Here is a 22,763-nt window from a genome sequence, read left to right as displayed (position 1 = left end):
CAGAGATGTCACAAGGTTTGAAAGATAGGGGGGCTTAGCCCCCATGGCTGAAGGAAGTCATGTACATCCAGATTGTGTATGGAGGTTAATTTGTCTCAATATTATGCAATCAAACAAAAAACTAATCTCAATCAAAAAATATTAAGTTGTGATCAAAACTTTCAGAGTTGTCACGAGTCTCGCTTTTTTGGTTTTGACGCTCTCTGTTTTTGGTTGAACTCAACGAATTTTGAGTTCTGGAAACATGAACATCCTGGGCGGGGCCTAAAGACGAACGCTGTAAGACGTTTCCTTATTGGTTAGCGCTGACTAAAGCAGCAGACTCTGATCCCCTGCATCTCTGAACTTCTGCTCGAACTGCAGGGCTTGCAGCGTCGCTTCAGTGAGGAGACATCAACTGTACAGAAGAAAACTGCAGTCAAGTGAGCCGACAGTCAGAAATACGCGGTCACGTCAGCCGACACTAGCTCTCTCTTAAAGATTAGCGTGGCGCATACAAGGTGCATTACAGTAATGGAGCAGAAAGGACACCGATCCTGGCAACGGTTGAGAAAATAAGAGGAAAACAGAAAAGTAACCTACAGAACATTTATATTAATTACATTTTTACAACTTTCACATTCATGTTTTATGTAAAAGAATAAATATTTAATATTTTACTGTACAGTTTTGGAGAAATATCTTGTCAAAATACCTCAAAAAGCTCAACCATTATATGCATTTGACCCACTTTCAGGAATTTATTTCTCCAAAACCATGAGAGGTGACAACACAATCTCTTCAGATTATATTAGAGGGTCATCTATATTATAACCAGAATTAGTATTTCATAATTTCACTGTAGGTTTCTGGAGAAATACACAACTACACCAACAAAGTACCACAAACGCTTCTTTTTGGTGAGGTCGATGAGGTCCTGGGAAGTGGTCTGGACAACTTAAAGTGCAAGAGCATCCAGATCTCCTCTGAACTCTCCTGGACCGGAAACGCCCCTCGCCTGTTGAAGAAGGTACAACAACAGCTCTTCTTCATCTCCTCAGCTGCTTACAAATATCTACAGGGCCACGGTGGAAAGCACTCTGTGTCTCAGCATGACAGTGTGGTGAGGGAACTGCACAGGAGAGGAAGTATCACTTGTTGTGAGGGCAACACACAGGATTATGGGATGCCATCTGCCTGACATGGACTCTGTTTTATACTACACTTGGGGTAGTTGTGTATTTCTCCAAACCTTTACAGTGAAATTATGAAATACTAATTCTGGTTATAATATAGATGACCCTCTAATATAATCTGAAGAGATTGTGTTGTCACCTCTCATGGTTTTGGAGAAATAAATTCCTGAAAGTGGGTCAAATGCATATAATGGTTGAGCATTTTGAGGTATTTTGACAAGATATTTCTCCAAAACTGTACAGTAAAATATTAAATATTTATTCTTTTACATAAAACATGTATGTGAAAGTTGTAAAAATGTAATTAATATAAATGTTCTGAAGGTTACTTTTCTGTTTTCCTCTTATTTTCTCAACCGTTGCCAGGATCGGCGTCCTTTCTGCTCCATTACTGTAATGCACCTTGTATGCGCCACGCTAATCTTTAAGAGAGAGCTAGTGTCGGCTGACGTCACCGCGTATTTCTGACTGTCGGCTCACTTGACCGCAGTTTTCTTCTGTAGAGTTGATGTCTCCTCACTGAAGCGACGCTGCAAGCCCTGCAGTTCGAGCAGAAGTTCAGAGATGCGGGGGATCAGAGTCTGCGGCTTTAGTCAGCGCTAACCAATAGGGAAACGTCTTACAGCGTTCGTCTTTAGGCCCCGCCCAGGATGTTCCTGTTTCCAGAACTCAAAAGTTGTTGAGTTCAACCAAAAACAGAGAGCGTCAAAACCAAAAAAGCGAGACTCGTAACCAAAGATTTTTGACCTGCGCAAATAAAAGTTTATGTTTTGCAAATAACTTTTTTTTCTTCGTGAGAAAAAATTAGTAATATTAATCAAAAAAAAAGTTTTATCAAATTATTTTTTTTCTCCCCAAAATAAAATATTCCATAAAAAAAAAAAAAAAAAATCGTTACAACTCTGAAAGTTTTGATCACAACTTAAAATTTTTTGATTGAGATTAGGTTTTTGTTTGATTGAATAATATTGAGACAAATTTACCTCCATAATTGTGCACCAAAACATTTTCAGAAGAAATAAACCTTTTAAATTTATTTACGAATACTTATAGAGCATTTATAAGGACCTGGTGTCTGATGCAGTTTCCTTTACCTTTGTGGAACCCCTGACTTTATTTATTAAATGTGACTAGTCAAAACAACTTTATGCGTTGTTTTTATCAAAAAAGGTACACAGTGTGGCTGGGCTCATGAAAAAGGTTACCAGTAAAAACAATTAGTACACCTTTTTAATTTTTTTTTTTTTTTTTGCACCAAGACATAACAAAACTGTTTCCCTTATTTACATGTTCTAAAATGATTCAAATTTTACCTCAAGTAAATAAAAACCCATAAAAGTCTTCACTAATAAACAAAGATAAATACAAGATGAATAATTTGTTTATGACAAACTTAATTTTAATCACTTAAATAACTGATCAGTCCTCTGTGTTAGCACATCTGTTAAAGCAACAGTTTACTGATGGTACAGGTGGCAGTCCCAGCAAACTCTTGCAATGGGCCAGTCCAAGTCCAGACCCCTGCCTGAATGCTGTGGTGGAACCTTAACGGAGCTGTGCAAAAACTGTCTGCAATCCTCAATGAACCAAAGCATCACTGGAAAGACCAGTGAAACAAAAATGATTTGTTCAGAAAACAACTGAAGAGTGAAATTTGTTGTGATTAGAGCCTGGTAAAGACCAGACTGTTATTTTTGTCTCCTTATATATAAAACTAATGAAAAAGAGTGTCCTTTGTTTTCACCATTGCTGTACGACTCCTTTTACCAAATTCGATTTTGCTTATATGCTCATGTACTCAGTGTCCCATAACCATGTTTTCCATCATCATGCAAACTGCAGAAAGCCCCTGAAAGGAACTTGGCTCGTGGGAAGTCAGAGTTTTATTACTCCGCTTTACAATCTGCGTGTTCTCTGTCAGAAGTCAGTTCTTACCACTAACTTTCCCTGCATCCACCTCTGATCTCACTCCTGTCCACTTGTGCACAAAAACAGGTTGCACTTGTGCATTCTTCTCCCAGCACAGTCCTAAAGGACCACTGTCCACCTACCTAATGAATTAACACCAGAAGGATCATTTAATGTAATATTAATTTAAATAATTTATTTTAATGATATGCTAACAAATTATATTGGTAATTTTGGGTTAGTTCTTCTTTATTTAAAGTGGACATCTGCATTGATTTGATGTATAAAAAATAATTCATTAATTGAAAAGTAGAGGTGCTAATGCAGTGATTCTCAGCCCTGGTCCTCAGGATCCACTGTCCTTCATGTTTTAGATGTTCTTCTGCTCCAATAAACCTGATTAAAACGGTTGCTTCACCTCCTCAGCAGCCATCTAGTGCTACAGAAGCCTATTAATCACCTATTCATTTAGGTGAGGTGTGTGGCAGCAAGGAGACACCTAAAGCATGCAGGACAGGGGGTCCCAAGGACCAGGGTTGAGAACCACTGGGTTAAAGAACATTTAGAGAGGCTGAGGTCTCCCTAAAATAGATCTAACAACATCCATGACTCATAGCTTTTAGTTACGTGAATACGACCACTGTCTTATCAAACAACACAGTCTTTTCTTGTCCTCTCTCACACATGTACTGAACGTCACTCATGCAGACAAAATGCATTCGAGTGCATACAGGGGCAATGTTTACTGCAGCTCATCGCAGCTGACAGTCTGGAGCAGGGCCTCTGTTTCTGTGCACTCTGACACACACATGCACACACACCTCCCAGTGTCTCCCAAACAATCAGTTCATCTTCCTTTCCTAGGGTACATGTTTTAGTGTGGTCATATAGTTTTCAATTATTATGTTTATGCTTTTATATCCGAGCAAACCTCTGTAGTTTTTAGGAAAGAACGCATTTCGATCACAGTATTTTGTGCACACGCAGATCGTTTTAATGGAAATTGCACTTTAGCTTGTAAGACTTTACTCTATACAGTTAAAAACAACTGTTTTTAACTGTGTGTTTTAAGTGTGTTTTTACTTACATTATAAAAACACACTTAGCCTTTTTTCCTCTCACTGTCTGACATTAAATCAAACAAAACCTTTCATGTTTTAGGTCAGTTTGGATTAGCAAAGTTATTAATATTTAGTAATTGTAAATGTGTAGTTTCTGCTGTATGTTTTGAGTTGTTTTTGCGGATGGTCTTTTGTTTGTTTAGTACAGAGCAGATATGTGTCGCTTGTAGTGAAGGACGCGTTTTGGTAATTGTATTTTGGTAGTTCTCATGCAGATTGTTTTAATGGAAATTATATTTTCCATTATAAAATGTTACTATATTAACTTACTAGAAAGCAGAAAACGGAACCTGAGGTTTGACCTTGTGTTTGCAGTGTTTGACTTTGCAGTAGGTTTATTGGTTGTATTTTAGATATCAGAGAATAACAATAAAACATTGCTAACTACTAGATAGCATGGGCTGGTTTGAGCTTCTCACAGTGTAAATGGTTCACTCTGGTTTTTACATATGGAAATATTTCCAAACAACCACGTTAGTGTTTCTTATAAGCGAAAGAAACGTGTAGTTGCCTCCTTTCGGCCAGCTTACCGGCAGTTTATAGCAGCTAAAGGATTAAAAACGGCAGAAAGGATTGAGAACATGAAATGCTGTCCTCAGTAAATATCTGTACAGCTGTTATAACATAGGGTCTTTGGCCCCAAATCGTTTAGACCTTTTCCAGAGAGCCCATATATCAGTCAGAATCGACATAACCACTTTGCCAGAAATCTTGAGTTGCTTCTTTTTCCCCATTTCTGTTTCTGTATGTAGCTCCTAATCTGTTTTTAAAATTTTTCAGATACAGATACTTGCTGCATAAATAAAGGTGAATCCGGTGTGGCGTTCTCATGCCATGTGGCTCATGTTCCACCTGACGTCTGTACATAAATGATGCACCAGATTTTCTTAACTTTTTTGAAAGATGCTGAAGGTAGATGCAGAAAATTGCTTATTGAAACCTCTCTGTGAAGCTCCAAAGCCGTGTTTGGCGACGTTGCAACTTTCTTACCAGGTGAAATCATTAATATCTAATCTATTGTTTATTTGCTGCAACACAGATTTGACACTGCTGCGTTTACAGCAAACAAATAGCCTGTATTTGTAGTTAGTTAGATCTACTGGTGCCTTGATGATGATATTGTAACTTTCACATTGCACATGCTGCATTTTTCTGGTCTTTTTCCGTTGGTAACTAAAACTATTGTGGTTTTGTTTTGATGCCGTTCTTTAGTTAACTGTATCGTCAAATAATTTTTTGGTTTTGTTTATACATGCTAGTACATTGTTCCTGTTTGTGATTTGTCCAGAAAGAATGTCGGGGTTAATGCCCACAGTTTCTCTACCCCTGTCCCGGATTATCACTGCCTTCCATGTTTTAAATGTTTCCCTGGTGATCTATGAGGGTAAAAAAAGAAAGAAATGAGTTTAATCTCAGGTCAGTTTGCAATGAACCATGCGAAAAATGTCAAACAAAAGATATAAATGTTCAAACAAAAACAAAGCATGCTTTCTGTCTAAACAGCTCCTGCTTCTGAACTGTGCAAGGCGTCATTTCAACTTTATGGTTATAGTAAGAAACTGGTTTCACTCACAAAGAGGCATTTCTCTCCATAAATTTCATTTGTTCAGTGAAGCTTTTGTGTTTTATTGTTACAGTAACACCTGAACAATGACAAACTGGACATGCTTTGTCATTAATTTATTACATTATTATTACTGATGATCTCTAATAGTCCTTTCTGCTGGTGAGAAGGTTTCTAACTTTCCTGAGGCATCAGCGCACTTTAACAGGGTATGCAGGACCCAAAAACAGTCTCTAAGAGATATCTCCTGGTTTTGCTTTTTGATAAACTTAAGTGTTTTAGATCATAGAAGAAATTGTAATATCCGACATTGATAACTTGAAGAAATACATTTTTATTTATTGTTTCAGTTAAGGGGAAAAAGCTGTCTAAGCTAACCTTTCCATGAGCTTTTCACATGGCTGTGTGGAAATTCAGAGCAAATGTTCTTTGCTTGTTTGTTTTAATTTAATTGTTTAATTGTTTTAATTCTGCCATATTGGAGGATTTTCAAGCGTGGAAGGCCTTTTTGAGGTCACGACATGGCAACTTAAAGAGATTAAAGTCCCTACTTTGACTATGCAACTCTAAAACTTTAGGTTTTTTTTTCGAACAATTCATAGGGGGACTATCTAGTGTGTTGCAGATCATTGTCCTGCTGCATAATCCAACTATGCTTGAGCTTAAGGTCACAATTTGATGCCCGGACATGTTTTAGGATTGGAGAGAAAAATTCATTGTTCAGTCAGTTATGGCAAGTTTTCCAGGTCCTGACACACACCTCGTAAAATGTTCCACTTTTGTCAGGCTCACCAAACTGGCTATGTAGATTCTGACTAGTATTTCTTTAACAACATGTAGCCTTCCTGGAAAAGGCCTTGGGATGAAATCATCATTTGAAAACAGCATTCTGTATTTACTCTGCTTATCTTTGTCTAAAATTAAAGTTTGCTTGATGACCTCAAACATTTAAATGTGAGAAAAAAGCATAAAAAATTAAAGAAATTGTGTGTTCAAGAATCCCTCATGAAGAACAAAATATCGAGGCACGTGACGTCGCCCGGTACGGCGGAGCCGGGGTCCCACCCTGGAGCCAGGCCTGGGGTCGGGACTCGTCGGAGAGCGCCTGGTGGCCGGGTTGCTCCTCGCGGGACCCGGCCGGGCCAAGCCCGAACGAGAGACGCGAGGCCATCCCCCAGTGGGCCCACCACCTGCAGGAGGAACCGTGAGGGACCGGTGCAAAGAGGATTGGGTGGCGGACGAAGGTGGAGACCTCAGCGGCCCGATCCCCGGATGCTTAGGCTGGCTCTAGGGACGTGGAATGTCACCTCGCTGGGGGGGAAGGAGCCTGAGCTGGTGCGGGAGGTCGAGAGATATCGACTAGAAATAGTCGGGCTCGCCTCCACGCACAGCGTGGGCTCTGGAACCCATCTCCTTGAGAGGGGTTGGACTCTGTTCTACTCTGGAGTGGCCCACGGGGAGAGGCGGCGGGCTGATGTGGGTTTGCTTGTTGCCCCCCAGCTCAGCCGTCTCGTGTTGGGGTTTACCCCAGTGGATGAGAGGGTCGTATCCCTGCGCCTTCGGGTTGGGGAGAGGTCTCTGACTATCATTTCAGCCTACGGGCCGAGTGGCAGTGCAGAGTACCCAGCCTTCTTGGCGTCCCTGTCGGGGATGCTGGATAGTGCCCCTCCCGGGGACTCCATTATTCTGCTGGGGGACTTCAAGGCCCACGTGGGGAACGACAGTGACACCTGGAGAGGCGTGATCGGGAGGAATGGCCTCCCCGATCTGAATCCGAATGGTGTTTTGTTATTGGACTTCTGTGCTAGTCACGGATTGTCCATAATGAACACCATGTTCAAACATAAGGGTGTCCATCAGTGGACTTGGCACCAGGACACCCTAGGCAGGAGGTCGATGATCGACTTTGTTGTCGTATCATCAGACCTTCGGCCACATGTTTTGGACACTCGGGTGAAGAGAGGGGCTGAGCTGTCCACTGATCATCACCTGGTGGTGAGTTGGATCCGCTGGAGGAGGAGAAAGCTGGACAGACTTGGCAGGCCCGAGCGCATAGTGAGGGTCTGCTGGGAACGCCTGGCAGAGCCCTCGGCCAGGGATGTATTCAACTCCCACTTCCGGGAGAGCTTCGACCAGATCCCGGGGGATGTTGGAGACATAGAGTCCGAGTGGACCATGTTCTCCGCATCTATTGTCGATGCAGCTGCCCGTAGCTGTGGCCGTAAGGTCTGCGGTGCCTGTCGCAGCAGCAATCCCAGAACCCGGTGGTGGACACCGGCAGTAAGGGATGCTGTTAAGCTGAAGAAGGAGTCCTATTGGCTGTGGTTGGCGTGTGGGACTCCTGAGGCGGCTGACAGGTACCGTGAGGCCAAGCGTGCTGCGGCCTGGGCTGTGGCAGAGGCAAAAACTCGGGCGTGGGAGGAGTTCGGTGAGGCCATGGAGAAGGACTACCGGTTGGCCTCGAAGCGATTCTGGCAAACCGTCCGTCGCCTCAGGAGGGTGAAGCAGTGCTTCGCCAACACTGTTTATAGTGGGGGTGGGAGGCTGCTGACCTCGACTGAGGACATTATCGGGCGGTGGAAGGAGTACTTCGAGGATCTCCTCAATCCTGCCATCACACATTCCGTGGTGGAAACAGAGGCTGGGGACTCAGGGTTGGATTCTTTCATCACCCAGGCTGAAGTCACCGAGGTGGTTAAAAAGCTCCGCAGTGGCAAGACTTCGGGGGTGGAGGAGATCTGCCCTGAGTAACTCAAGTCTCTGGATGTTGTAGGGCTGTCATGGTTGACACGTCTCTTCAACATTGCGTGGCGGTCGGGGACAGTGCCTCTGGACTGGCAGACTGGGGTGGTGGTCCCCCTTCATAAGAAGGGGGACCGGAGGGTGTGTTCCAACTACAGGGGGATCACACTCCTCAGCCTCCCTGGTAAGGCCTACGCCAGGGTATTGGAGAGGAGACCGATAGTCGAACCTCGGCTTCAGGAGGAGCAGTGTGGTTTTCGTCCCGGCCGTGGAACACTGGACCAGCTCTATACCCTCTACAGGGTGCTCGAGGGTTCATGGGAGTTTGCCCAACCGGTTCACATGTGTTTTGTGGACCTGGAGAAGGCATTCGACTGTGTCCCTCGTGATGCCTTGTGGGGGGTGCTCCAGGAGTATGGAATCGGGGGCCCTTTATTAGGGGCCATCCGGTCCCTGTACAAGCGGAGCAGGAGTTTGGTCCGCATTGCCGGCACTAAGTCGGACCTGTTCCCAGTGCATGTTGGACTCCGGCAGGGCTGCCCTTTGTCACCGGTCCTGTTCATAACTTTTATGGACAGGATTTCTAGACGCAGCCAAGGGCCGGAGGGGGTCGGGTTTGGGGACCAGTGGATTTCGTCTCTTCTTTTTGCAGATGACGTGGTCCTGCTGGCCCCCTCTAGCCAAGACCTACAGCATGCGCTGTGGCGGTTCGCAGCCGAGTGTGAAGCGGCTGGGATGAGGATCAGCTCCTCCAAGTCCGAGGCTATGGTACTCGACCGGAAAAGGGTGGCTTGTCCTCTTCAGGTTGGAGGGGAGTTCCTACCTCAAGTGGAGGAGTTTAAGTATCTCGGGGTCTTGTTCACGAGTGAGGGAAGAATGGAGCGGGAGATCGACAGATGGATCGGTGCGACTGCCACAGTAATGGGGGCGCTGTGCCGGTCCGTTGTGGTGAAGAGAGAGCTGAGCCGAAAAACAAAGCTCTCAATTTACTGGTCGGTCTACCTTCCTACCCTCACCTATGGCCATTAACTTTGGGTCATGACCGAAAGAACGAGATCCCGGATACAAGCGGCTGAAATGAGCTTCCTCCGTAGGGTGGCCGGGCACTCCCTTAGAGATAGGGTGAGGAGCTCGGCCATCCGGGAGGGGCTCGGAGTAGAGCCGCTGCTCCTCCACATCGAGAGGAGCCAGTTGAGGTGGCTCGGGCATCTATACCGGATGCCTCCTGGACGCCTTCCTCGGGAGGTGTTCCAGGCACGTCCCACCGGGAGGAGGCCCAGGGGACGGCCCAGGACACGCTGGAGGGTCTATGTCTCTCGGCTGGCCTGGGAACGCCTTGGGCTCCCCCTGGAGGAACTGGAGGAGGTGTCTGGAGAGAGGACGTCTGGGCGTCTCTGTTGAGTCTGCTGCCCCCGCGACCCGGTCCCGGATAAGCGGAAAACGACGAGTACGAGTACGAAAAAAGCATTAAAAATGAAAGAAATTGGTAATCTGGAAAATTGTTTTTAACAGCACTGTAGTTACTCAATCAAAGTCAGTAAAACCTACTGATGAAATGCAATATGACGCTTGAAATAAAAGTAGAAAGGGAGTAGCATATCCAGTTTGATGTGTTGATGTTTTTGTGTCAATAAAAATCAGTGATGCTGGCAGGCAGGAAAGGCAGATTCTCCTTCAGCAGATGAGAGCATGACTAACCAGCCTTTCATGTGCTTTAGACCAGTTTTAGAAGATGTCTGTCTTTCCTAAAAATGATCAAATGTTTTCTTTTTTTTCTCTTTGTGTTGACAAAGTGATGCATGTACAGCAACTCAACACTCAGGAAACGATCACGTGTTCATCTGCATACAAACTATAGCCTGCCTGTTAAAGTTTATTGGGGTTAATTTTGGTCTTAAATCCCCCAAATCTCCCTTGTTTTCCTCCTGTCTGTTACTCTCTTACAGAAACGCAAAATAAATGCACAAAGACTCAGAAAATCTCTCCTTTATCTGTCCAGAGTGATTGGAGGCCCCGGAATGACCCCTCCAGCTGGCACACTGTGTTCCAGTATTGTCACAACACCCGTGCATTTCAGCCATATCGCAGATAATCGTGTTGGACCCGCCCTCTAAAGCTTAGGCTGCCAGCAGCACAAAACATGCCAGCTGCACGCACAGACGATCAAGCTGTGTGTGTCTTATGGTCATTTAGCAATTTTCTGTAACGATTTAAAGCAAAGACATAATAAAGACTACTTAAAAACATTTCTCCTTACGGAGGTTAATTAGAATTTTTCCCTTTAAACTGATATTCAGGGGTAAAAATTAAACAATCTGTTTTCTTATTGTTGCTCAGAGCTTCACAGATATTAACAAAGGCGTTCACATTAAAAAGGCCCCTGAACAGAACTGCTAAATGGACTTTAACAAGTCATTTTGAAGTAAAGGCGCGAACAAAATTAATCACGAATAAAGTGTCCCCTGAGAAAAATATTCATTAGAAATGACCGTGTTAGGTGATGAGGGTTTTTTTGGGTGCGGATCATTTTTACCTAGCCCAATAGCCATGAGAAGCACCATGGTTCTAAATTAAGTTTAGGTGTTTTTGTCTTTATCATCCTCTATAAAATTGTAGGATAAATCAGACAAACATGCAATCCCTTCCTGCTTTGTTTGAGGTCTGACCATCAGATTCAGATTTTTACAGATTCCATTTTTTTTCCTAAGTGCTATAAAACAAAAACAATGTGCTGAATGTACTAATGAATGTACTAATAGAGTTAATTGTTTAAATCCAATCGAAGATAAAGGAGTTCCATGATGATCCGTATTAATGTCTTGAAGCAAATGTCTCCATCTGATTTTATTCAATATAAAACAACTGCATCAAAGTGCATGATGGTTGATGTGTTTGTTGACCAAAAATGGTGGAAACTGTTAATTTGGATGCATTTAGTGAAGCAGGTAAAAAAGTTCATATTTTTCAATATTTGACTTGCGGATACCTAATCAGAGCCAATCAAGAAAAAACAGGTTGATCCTTATTCATTGGTGCATCTCTATTGTTTAAGAACATTTTTATCATCATTGTAGAGATGTTGAATATTTGCACAAAAAGCAAAACACAAATATTATAGCTCTGTTGGGAGGGCATAAAACGTTCAAAGCTAAAGAGATAAATTTAGAACCACTTGCTGGAGCATCTTGTGACCACTTGTAAATGCTGCAAAAAAGCAACTAAATAAATCAATGAGACTAGAGCTTAATATTTTGCAACACTACTGTAGCTATACTCATGGCAGTATTATTCATTGACAGTATTTGTTTTTTCTTTTGGTGAAATCAATTTAAATTTATATTTAAAGAAATGCATGAAACAAACAACAGACTGATAAATTCCAAATAAAACAAGTAAGGCTGCAACTAACAATTATTTTGCTAATTGATTTGTCTGTCAACTATTTTTCGATTAATCAATTAACAATCGGATAGCAAAAGGTGCCTAATAGGAGATTCTTTACAGAATTGTAACCAGGTAAAGCTAAAGCTATCCAACTTGAGGAGTTCTGGACAGAGCACATTTACAGACAAAGCAGGTTTGTCATCTCAAATGCAAAATGTATATATATTTGCACAATTTTGGCCTAATTGCTGCTCTGAATGGGTTGTTCTTTCAGCAAATGGTATGTTTCAGAGTCTGTATACTCCAGTTAATGATTATTTGATTACTAAATTATTTGACGATTATTTCAGGCACTTCACAAAGTCAGTTTAATCGAATCATACAGATTTCAAGTCAGGTACATACATTCCAATTAATCCTAAATATCAAACAGTGCAGTCAGATTCAGTTATTTATTCAAATTGGTTAAAAGGTTTTTGTATCTAAGAAAACCCAGCAGATTGCATCAAGTCAGTGACTTGTAGCATTTACTCCTCCTGGATGTAGAGACAGTGGACAGTCACTGGTGTTGACTTTGCAGCAATCCCTCATACTGAGCATGTACAGGGGTTGGACAATGAAACTGAAACACCAGGTTTTAGACCACAATAATTTATTAGTATGGTGTAGGGCCTCCTTTTGCGGCCAATACAGCGTCAATTCGTCTTGGGAATGACATATACAAGTCCTGCACAGTGGTCAGAGGGATTTTAAGCCATTCTTCTTGCAGGATAGTTGCCAGGTCACTACGTGATACTGGTGGAGGAAAACGTTTCCTGACTTGCTCCTCCAAAACACCCCAAAGTGGCTCAATAATATTTAGATCTGGTGACTGTGCAGGCCATGGGAGATGTTCAACTTCACTTTCATGTTCATCAAACCAATCTTTCACCAGTCTTGCTGTGTGTATTGGTGCACCGCCTTCAGGATACAATGTTTGAACCATTGGATGCACATGGTCCTCAAGAATGGTTCAGTAGTCCTTGGCAGTGACGCACCCATCTAGCACAAGTATTGGGCCAAGGGAATGCCATGATATGGCAGCCCAAACCATCACTGATCCACCCCCATGCTTCACTCTGGGCATGCAACAGTCTGGGTGGTACGCTTCTTTGGGGCTTTTCCACACCGTAACTCTCCCAGATGTGGGGAAAACAGTAAAGGTGGACTCATCAGAGAACAATACATGTTTCACATTGTCCACAGCGTAAGATTTGCGCTCTTTGCACCATTGAAACCGACGTTTGGCATTGGCATGAGTGACCAAAGGTTTGGCTATAACAGCCCGGCCGTGTATATTGACCCTGTGGAGCTCCCGACAGACAGTTCTGGTGGAAACAGAAGAGTTGAGGTGCACATTTAATTCTGCTGTGATTTGGGCAGCCGTGGTTTTATGTTTTTTGGATACAATCCAGGTTAGCACCCGAACATCCCTTTCAGACAGCTTCCTCTTGCGTCCACAGTTAATCCTGTTGGATGTGGTTCGTCCTTCTTGGTGTTATGCTGACATTACCCTGGATACCGTGGCTCTTGATGCATCACAAAGACTTGCTGTCTTGTTCACAGATGTGCCAGCAAGACGTGCACCAACAATTTGTCCTCTTTTGAACTCTGGTATGTCACCCATAATGTTGTGTGCATTTCAATATTTTGGGCAAAACTGTGCTCTTACCCTGCTAATTGAACCTTCACAATCTGCTCTTACTGGTGCAATGTGCAATCAATGAAGACTGGCTACCAGGCTGGTCCAATTTAACCATGAAACCTCCCACACTAAAATGACAGGTGTTTCAGTTTCATTGTCCAACCCCTGTATGTAGTGACAGTGGAGAGGAAAAACTCCCTTTTAACAGGAAGAAACCTCCAGCAGAACCAGACGTAGTGTGAGCGGCCATCTGCCACGACTGACTGGGGGTCAGGATAACCTAAGCCACCCTAACTATAAGCTTTGTCAAAAAAGAAAGTTTTAAGCCTAGCCTTAAAAGTAGACAGGGTGTCTGCCTTACGGACTAAAACTGGGAGCTGGTTCCACAGGAGAGTAGCCTGATAACTAAAGGATCTGCCTCCCATTCTACTTCTAGAGACTCTGGGAACCACCAGTAAACCTGCAGTCTGAGAACCAAGTGCTCTGTTAGGAACGTATGGAACAATCAGATCTCTGATGTATGATGGAGCTAAATCATTAAGGGCTTTATATGTGAGGAGGAGAATTTTAAATTCTATTCTGGATTTAACCTAAAAGAGAAGAGTCTGATTTCTTTGTTTGAAAGGGCTCTGATGGCATACAATAATAAATCTGGCCCCACAGTCGAAACTGGATATTCATGGCAGCTTGTCAATAAACGTCCTTAAACATTTCGAGCAATATCGCTCACTGGTTCATTCTGCATGGGGTTGGACCGAATTGGAAACATATCACAAGACATTCAAGCTATTTCAAACTAGGGGCAACGGTGGTAGAGGTTTGTCCTGTAACTGGTGGGTGCCGGTTCGAACCCACCCTCTGTCTGTCTCAGTCGTTGTGTCCTTGGGCAAGATACTTCAACCGCCTTGCCTGCTGATAGTGGTCAGAGGACCCGATGGTGCCGATTGCATGGCAGCCTCGTTTCTTTCGGTCTGCCCCAGGGCAGCTGTGGCTACAGTCTGGCTCACCACTGCCAGTGTGTGCATGTGTGGATGACTGATTGTAGTGTAAAGTGCTTAGGGGTCTCCGGGGACTTGATAAAGCGCTATACTAATGCAGGCCATTTACCATATCTCAAATATTATTGTAGTGGATTTGCCCTGTAAACATAACATTAAAGTGCATTAGGTATACATTCTGAGGCTTCAAAACAGCCCATTTTAACAGGCTTTGCACTGTTGCATGTTAGGAGGGTATTGGCTTTGGCCTGGAGGAGAATGGACTGTTTTATTAACATTCAGAAACAAAATACAGATACTGGTATTTAGATTTCTCTTCACCAGTTAACTTCATCCATCTTTGATGGTCTACAACAGTTTGGTCTTGAGAACTTGCAGGATCCCAGTGGCTACATGTGGCAAACTTAAAGACATAAGGTGCTCCAATTCTTCTACAAGGTTTTTATTTAGGTTTACAGGGTGATTATGCACTTCCTTTAGTCTACGTTATGGGTTGTTCTGCCGTTAGAATCAGTTCATACTTTTAATATATCCAAACAAAATAAACAAAAAACTTGTAGCTTTACTAATCAAATGTTGATCAGAAATTATTTTTCAAGCAAATGTAGTTTTGTAAATTTGAGGTGCTGTAAATTCAAACCCATGTTCAATAACTTCATGTTTCTTTGCAGACGCAAACAGTTCAGGAGGCTCTACAACGAACTCTGCAGTTCTACAGACAACAAGAGATCAGGTACGAACATCTAACAGTCAATCCGTCCTGAGGGCTTTTTTCTCGTCTCCTATCCTCATCTTTGTCCATTTACTGTCGTCTCTCAGGTATCCCTGTCGTTCACTTCCCATTTGACTGCCTATATTTTTCACACTTGCCTGTCACACGTCATACACCTGTTCACTCATTTTTTTCACCATCTCTGCCACTTCTTGTTTGCTTTGCAGCCACCTCTTTTCCCTTTCTTGTTTTGGTCTCACGCACTCACACAGAGAAACAGACAAAGACAAACACCTCGTCTCACTCCTTCACCTCTTGTCGGTGCCCTGTCAAAACAGTAAGACTCAGTAGAGGGTTTTCAGCCAGGCGCAACACTTATAAACAACCTTCACACAGCACATCCTGCGTAGAAATGCTGCATCTGGTCCTCCGTGTCTGACATTGTGGCCTCAGCCGGTGTAACCTAATTCACTCATGTGCTTCGGAGCATCTTAATGTGGAAAAACAAATACAGGGCCTTGAAAAAAGGTATTTACTCCCTTACAGATTGTTTTTGCTTTTGCTTTTTATTGTGACACACGTTTCAGGTCATCAGACAACTTTTAACATCAGACAAAGATAACGTCAGTAAATACAAAACTCAGTTTTCAAATAGTGGTTTCATTTAATAAGGGGAAAAATCTATTCAAACCAACCTACCCCTATGTGAAACAGTTGCCTAGAGTTACTAACCAACTGTGTTATAACTTGGCAGCAATGACTGTTTGCAGTAACTTTGAAGTCTGTTACCATCCTGTGGAGAAAGTTATTGCCCACTCTTTTCAAACATGACCGGCCTGTTTAAGTACCTCAATCAAATTTAAATCAAACCTTTGACTAGGCCATTCTAAGACTTTAACGGACCATGCTGCATTATCCATGTGCACTTGAGCTTAAGGTCAGAGATTGCTGAACATTTACTCAGGTTATCTTTGTCTGATATGAACATTTGTTTGATGATCTAATACAGAAAAAAAAAACCCAGAAGAAATCTGTAAGGGGGCAAATATTTTTTCTTTTTCTGGAACAATAGTCAAGGCTCCTTGATGTGATGAATCCATTCAAATATATCTACTCTGCACTCACAACCAGAAATAGAGGAACTACACCAGCTAATGTGCAACACAGCTACACCACATGTGGGTTTTGCATAATGTTCTTTCTCCTCTGCACGCTATCCAGATGTCACTCCAAATATAATTATCTTAGATGAGATAAATTTAGCCTCCTATCAGTTTGAGCATCATATTAGTTTCTTTTACTGATCCCAGGGTTGATTATACATTTCTTTGTTTGCTTTTTGTGACTCACAGGTGTCAGGATGTTGGAAGTGGCGAAAGGCAGTGTGAAAAGAAAGAGGAGAGGTGCCCGTTTCTTGAAAACTCTGGTTCAGAGGAAGGCGTCCTACAGATTCTGCAGTACATGGCCACAATATTGGGTAAGCATGTAACGTGAGACAGACATACAACACTATTTTGTGTTTGACGTCAAACCGAAATATAATTTTACTATTTACAAATCATAAACCATTGCTGAAGACTGAAAGAAAAGAAACATACATTTCCCCAATACACACAAAGCAATACCCCCACGAAACAGTGTGTTTGGTTTGGAAATGTATTGACGGTCCTTAAGCGAACCAGTCTCTGCAGGAAGAGGGACCAGGCAGAGAGCAGCTGCCTGTAATCAGACTGCCTGCTTCGTGTCAGACGGGAAGAAGACTCTGGTGAATCTGTGGAGCACGAACATCCAATATCCAACCTAAAACTAACTTCACCGCGGTCAGAAGTCTTCGGCTTGTTATTGCCATGGCTGAGACAAAAACTTCCTTATAAAGCCCAAAATTGTAACTTCTTCAGGCAAACCTTGGAGCTTTACCAGTCCAAACGGCGTCTCTCCTCTCCGCTTTTCCTGCCACACCTCCCTTACATCAGTACCCCTGAGTCTTATTTTATAAATTCTGGCTTGGCTGTGGTCCAATTATCCCAGTGGAAATGTTCATACATTAAATAAAAACATATATAAGACATTCTTGCATAAAACAATAATACAAACATTATTTGTATTTAATATACTGGTGTTTTTATAGTCTATTTATTTCTACTTATTATTTTTTCTATCATTCACGCAGATTACTTTAATGTGACAATGTCACACAATAACGTTAATAACAGCGCAGCACACCACACTGACGGCTGGAGGCGGGGGTTCAAGCCATATTTCCAGCTGTCAGTGGGTCAGTGGAAACCCAACCAGTACCGTGCCGAGTGAAGTGAAACCAGGTGTTGCTGTTATAAAACATCGTAGACACTTTTCATTAAAATAGGAGAAACTAAGTATTTTATATGTATCTTGAGAATCAATGAGAATTTTTACTGTTCCCTTCTTATCATGAACTTTTACAGCTTACATTTTAAGCTAAATTGAAACTTGATGTTGTGAGGTTTGGACCAGAAAGTAATACAGTTGCATAAAGTTGTTTCAAAACATCTCAGAATATCCATTCTATTTAGATACGGTACAAACATTTATTTTTATTTCCCTCTTTAGATAAAATGCACAAAAGCAACTATGTTTGCATTGGGACAAGTGGTGCAAACACAAAAAAAATCACAGTTTTAAAACAAATCAGCAGGTAAATGTGGACTGGGCCTCATCACGCTTTTACACCAAGTTTTACACCAAGTTCAGCATTAAAATCAGCAAATTGCCCTGCTCCATTTCCACCCTAGTTATAATTTCTTACTTTTAAATGCATTTGTTTGTGTAAAACGTTTTTAGCATATTTGTTTATCACCTTTCCAGAGCATTTGGTAAATCAGCCTAAACACCTTCAACAAATTTGTTTTTGTTTCTTCAGTAAGATTTAAAGCTGTTTGCAAAAATCTGATCATTAAAAATAAGTTCACATGTAAACCCTTGCAGCATTAGTGTGGAAATTGATTTCTGCCAATTATTTTAAATGCAGTTGCTTGTTAAACGATTTGCTCTAAAACAAGCCTCTAAAACAAGTCAGTGAAATAGGACTGACTCCTATGCAACTTTTATCCATTTTATTTTTCCTTTTTATGCTGTTTATTTTGGTCAGATTTAAAGTGAGCCAGTTAGACACATCATCTAGCTCTTCATGAGGGATCCAGGACCTTTTCCCTTTAAGATGAGCCCTGCAGCCTGTTAGAGGTCTCATAGCTGAAAGTGACTAGAATGCATCCATAGGAAGAAGTGAAGGAAGCCTTAGAAGCTGTTAATGTTCAGACTTCTTTATTTGATGTCAGTGTGCTGTGATTCTGCATGATTATATTCTTTTATATAAAATTTCAAGTGTATTTGTTTTGCGTAATCCTTTAATCCTGTTTTTTCCCCAATATTTTTAGTCAGTAGGCAGATGATCTTTTTATCCTATCAATATTCATTATTTTGCAAAGCTTTGATGTTCATTACTCTGGTGAGTTCCTGTGGTCGATATGCTTAAAAGTATTTTTACTTCATTAATTTTGGGTGTAAGAAAATAATTAAAAAGCTGAAACAGCAGGGTTCATGTCAGATGTGAAAGAGAAAACCCCAAGCTAATAATAATTCAGCAGTGTAGCCTTCAATCTGCATATTTTCTTATTTTAAAAAAATGATACAAGAAGTATGTCACATCTATGATTCTGTTTTGTTGTTTCATTTGATTCTCTTCGTGTGGACAGGAAAGGTTGTCTGTGAGGTTATTTTGTGTGTATGCAGAGTTCACACTGCAGAGCTGTCTTCCTGACTTTGGTGTTTTTGCATCCCCTTTTCTCACAGGAGTACCGTTCTGCGAGCTGCGAGAGCATTTTGGCGAGGAATTCTTTGGCCTCTGCTTCGAGGAAAATGAGCGAGTACTGCGGGCTGTAGGCGGCAACCTTCAGGATTTCTTCAATGGTTTTGACGCCATTTTAGAACACATTCGCACCTCCACGGGGCGCCGGGCCTCCTCCGAGAGCCCTTCTTTTCAATGCAAGGACCCTCGCGAAGAGGAGAAAGGTAGAGGGAAATTGGAGAAACTTGGAAATAGTGGTGACAGAGACGGCAGAGGGAAGGTGTTGTTTCTTCATTGTTTCAACCCTGCACCTGTTGTGGGATTAGTTATGCCAGGTTTGATTAGAGCTGTTGCCAGGCGGATCTTTCATTCAGAGGTTGAGGTGGAAGAGGTGCCGCCTCTCACTCCCCTGTTGCCAAATGAAGAAACAGAACATACAGATTGTGATTCTACAACCCCCACCCCCACTGCATCCCCCACTGCCTCACCCTCCTCATCCCCCTCCCCTCCATCTCTTTTTCCAACCTCAGTTCCCACAGTTTGCCTATCCTTCTTAATCCAAGAGACTTGCCCCTCTCCAGTCTCTTCCATCCCAAATTTGGCATCGGTGAGCACTAACCGCCCCCCACTCCCCCTATCTACTAATCCCAGTGATCTTTGCATTTCCCTGGCTACGTTTTGCCGTGCCTTCCCTTTTCACCTTGTCCTGGGACATCGCATGGAGCTGCTGCAGCTTGGAGAAGGACTGAGGAAACAGGCTCGCATTGAGCCCCACCGGATCCTCTCATTTAGGGACTGTTTTGAGATTGTTTCACCCAAGATGGAACCTTCTTTCCAGGGCATACTGCTGAGACTCGCATCCCCATTTACTATCCGTACCAGGCCCGACCCCATGCAAGCCGGCACCAAGGAGAAGGTAAAATCACCATTGTAAACACTACTGTTTTTAACAAGTAGGAATGATCCATATGCTGCAAAGTTGTGGCCCTTGCTATAATAGCTGTTGTTTTAATGTTTATATTGTCAAACATTAAGAGTTTCTTCCACTGGAACTAAGACGCCCAAATTCTGAAAAAGAGCCGTAATCCCCTTTACACAGTGCAGTCATCCAAGTGCCATTCTACTGGCTACTGCCAAACCCGGATCCTTCCATTGGATTTCTACACAGAGACATGGTTTTTCACTCTAGTTGAACATGTCTTCTGTAGAGTGCTGCGGAGGCACGCTTTACGCCACTGACTGTTACACTTTGCCTTGCACTTGGTGGTGTAAGGCTTAGATGCAGCTATGTGGGCATGCAGCCATTCCATGAACCTTTCTACCTACTGTTCTTGAGCTAATCTGAAAACCACATGAAGTTTAAAAGTCTGTAGCTACTGACTGACCTCTTCACACACAGACAGACAGAGTGGGGTCTCAGCGTCGGCTGAGTTACTGTCATTCCCAGTCACTCCCGACAGTGACCAATTCTTTCACAAATGTTTGTGGAAGCAGTTTGTATGAAAACCTGAATTCAATGGTAGGCAGGGGTACTAAAATACTTTTAGCAGTACACTGTATGTATGTATGTGTATATTTATGTATGAAAAGTTGACATTTAGATTATATGAATTACTAAAGCACAGATGATTTTTGAACACATCTTGACTTTCCTGCTGTCCAGTGGCCAATGTTTGTTGTGAAGCAAGTTCACAGAAGGGATCGTACAGATTTTTCCTGGGAATTTGGACATGAAGAAGAGCCGTGACAGTGGGCAACAAACTGTAAATAGCGAGAAAACGTAACACCATGAATGATGAAGAGCAGTAAGAATAACCCACTCTCAATTAAATCAGCCCAGAGAAAACTTGCTGAATTAAAATAAAAGCTTCATACTCATAAGTACTAAATGTGGAGAAGTTAAACTATTAAAGATACAACTTCTGAAACTTAAGGCTTCAAATGCTATAAATGTAAAGATTTGGCATTATTATTTATTAAAGAAATGCTTTTTCCAAAGAGGTGAGTTTCTCTCCATTTCTGATTCTGACAGGTTGACTGCCTCAAGCTCTAAGTGTCATCAAGTCACTTCAACGAAACATTTTCTGTTTGAGAAGCCCTCAAGGTTGCGTTGGACATGTGAAGGCATCTAAATGCCGCCACGTTCCCAACTCAGCAGCAGTAACGTGCCAAAGATCAATCCAAAACAAATCAGATGTATAGATAACTATTACTAGATTGACTGGTGGTCTTTTCAATATGGTAATATTTTATTGACAAAGTGTGATGAACAGCAGTTGTTCCATCTTACCTGTGTAAGGTTCGTTTTGTGTTTGTAAAATGTAACTTTTCTGACAGCTCTGTCCCCTGCTGATCCTTCGTCTATCGTAACCAATGTAAAGACTTCTAATTTTTTAAGTGGCTGCCACTAGAAACGGCGGACTTATTTCTGTAGAAAATTCAGACTCCTTTAATAATAAAGTAGTTTACTCTGAGTCATCTTTACTCAGAAAAACCTCTACAATGTGGATATGCTCTATCCGGCGCAGAATGGACTCCAAGCTACAGTGTGTTTACTGACCGAAAAAAATGGTTTTTGGTTTTTTTAGTGTCCGATCAGCTGGTCACCGGTCAAGTCAGTCAAGTTAAAAACCGGATTTGCTCACCAGCCAATTGATTGGTGCATCTCTATCAGGGACCTTTATCTGACATTCTTTCTGTTCTTTAAGGGAAACAGCTCTGCCCACACTACAATTTCTGGACCATGTTCTGCACCCTTGGCGGAGGTTTCTCTTCACACCCTCTCTCATATTTCATGCTCTAAGAGCAGATCTTCACCTGAGACACCTTCTTTGTAAGGAAATGTGTGAACAGCAGATGCGCCAAAAGTCCAGACGGTCTCTGGTGTTCAAGTACTCAAAGCAGCTATACTTTTTTGTAGACTGAGATGTATGATTTCGGATTAATAACTGCCCAGTCCACGTTTGATCAATAAAGCACAGGATAATGTACGGCATTGTATCAGACTTTCTGCTCTGTGGAGCCATAAAAAGCCATCTCTGCACTGTGTTGATATCTATCAGGTGATACATTGTTCTCAACTAAATGTGTACAGTTACAAAGTTACCTTTTGAGCACACATTGTCCTCTGTCTAGCCAGATGTCAGTGTTTGAACAGAAACAGAAAAAAAATCTAACGCTCCTTTGGTGGAGGTGGTTTCTGAGTGAAATTTTATCACAGCACACTCAAAACCTGTAAATTCTTTTTTCACAAGAGGAGTGAAGATTGAATTGCTTCCAATTTGCCTGAAAAACAAATCAATTGGAGCTGTGTGCTGTATCCTGTTTTTTATCGATTGGTTGGTCTCTGCAGGATGTCTGTGACACAACCAAACACCCTGACACAGAACAATACTGACAGAGAGGAGACGGATCGGTCTAGCTCTGGTGACGTGCTGTGTTTATGTCTCAATTTTCCCTAAGTTAAATGTTAAACCTCCCAGTGTACAATATTTACATCAACTCGTACAGGTTATTTGTGTATGTGTGAATATGTACTGATATTCGTGTTTTAAAAGATATTTTTTGGACTCAGTTTTTAGCTTAAAAATCTGTTTTGACACCCAGCCAACACCTATAAAAGTTGATTGCATATAATTAAGAATCCTTCTTC

The 22,763-nt window shown here is 42.2% G+C and overlaps 1 protein-coding gene across 2 annotated transcripts in view; it reads left to right on the top strand.

The window, feature by feature from the left end:
* gucy1a2 (guanylate cyclase 1, soluble, alpha 2) overlaps positions 1-22,763 on the top strand; it is an 82,086-nt gene that overhangs the window by 3,611 nt on the left and 55,712 nt on the right. For both annotated transcript variants that reach the window (XM_047392109.1, XM_047392110.1), the window contains exons 2-4: positions 15,248-15,309; positions 16,641-16,765; positions 19,117-20,027. In XM_047392109.1, the coding sequence (XP_047248065.1) occupies positions 15,248-15,309; positions 16,641-16,765; positions 19,117-20,027 (1,098 nt within the window). The remainder of the gene's footprint in view (positions 1-15,247; positions 15,310-16,640; positions 16,766-19,116; positions 20,028-22,763) is intronic.

The sequence above is a fragment of the Girardinichthys multiradiatus genome, chromosome 18, assembly GCF_021462225.1.
Source record: "Girardinichthys multiradiatus isolate DD_20200921_A chromosome 18, DD_fGirMul_XY1, whole genome shotgun sequence".
NCBI classification, from domain to species: Eukaryota; Metazoa; Chordata; class Actinopteri; order Cyprinodontiformes; family Goodeidae; genus Girardinichthys; species Girardinichthys multiradiatus.
Note: the sequence above shows the minus strand (reverse complement) of the source record. Positions and strands in the feature narration are given on the sequence as shown.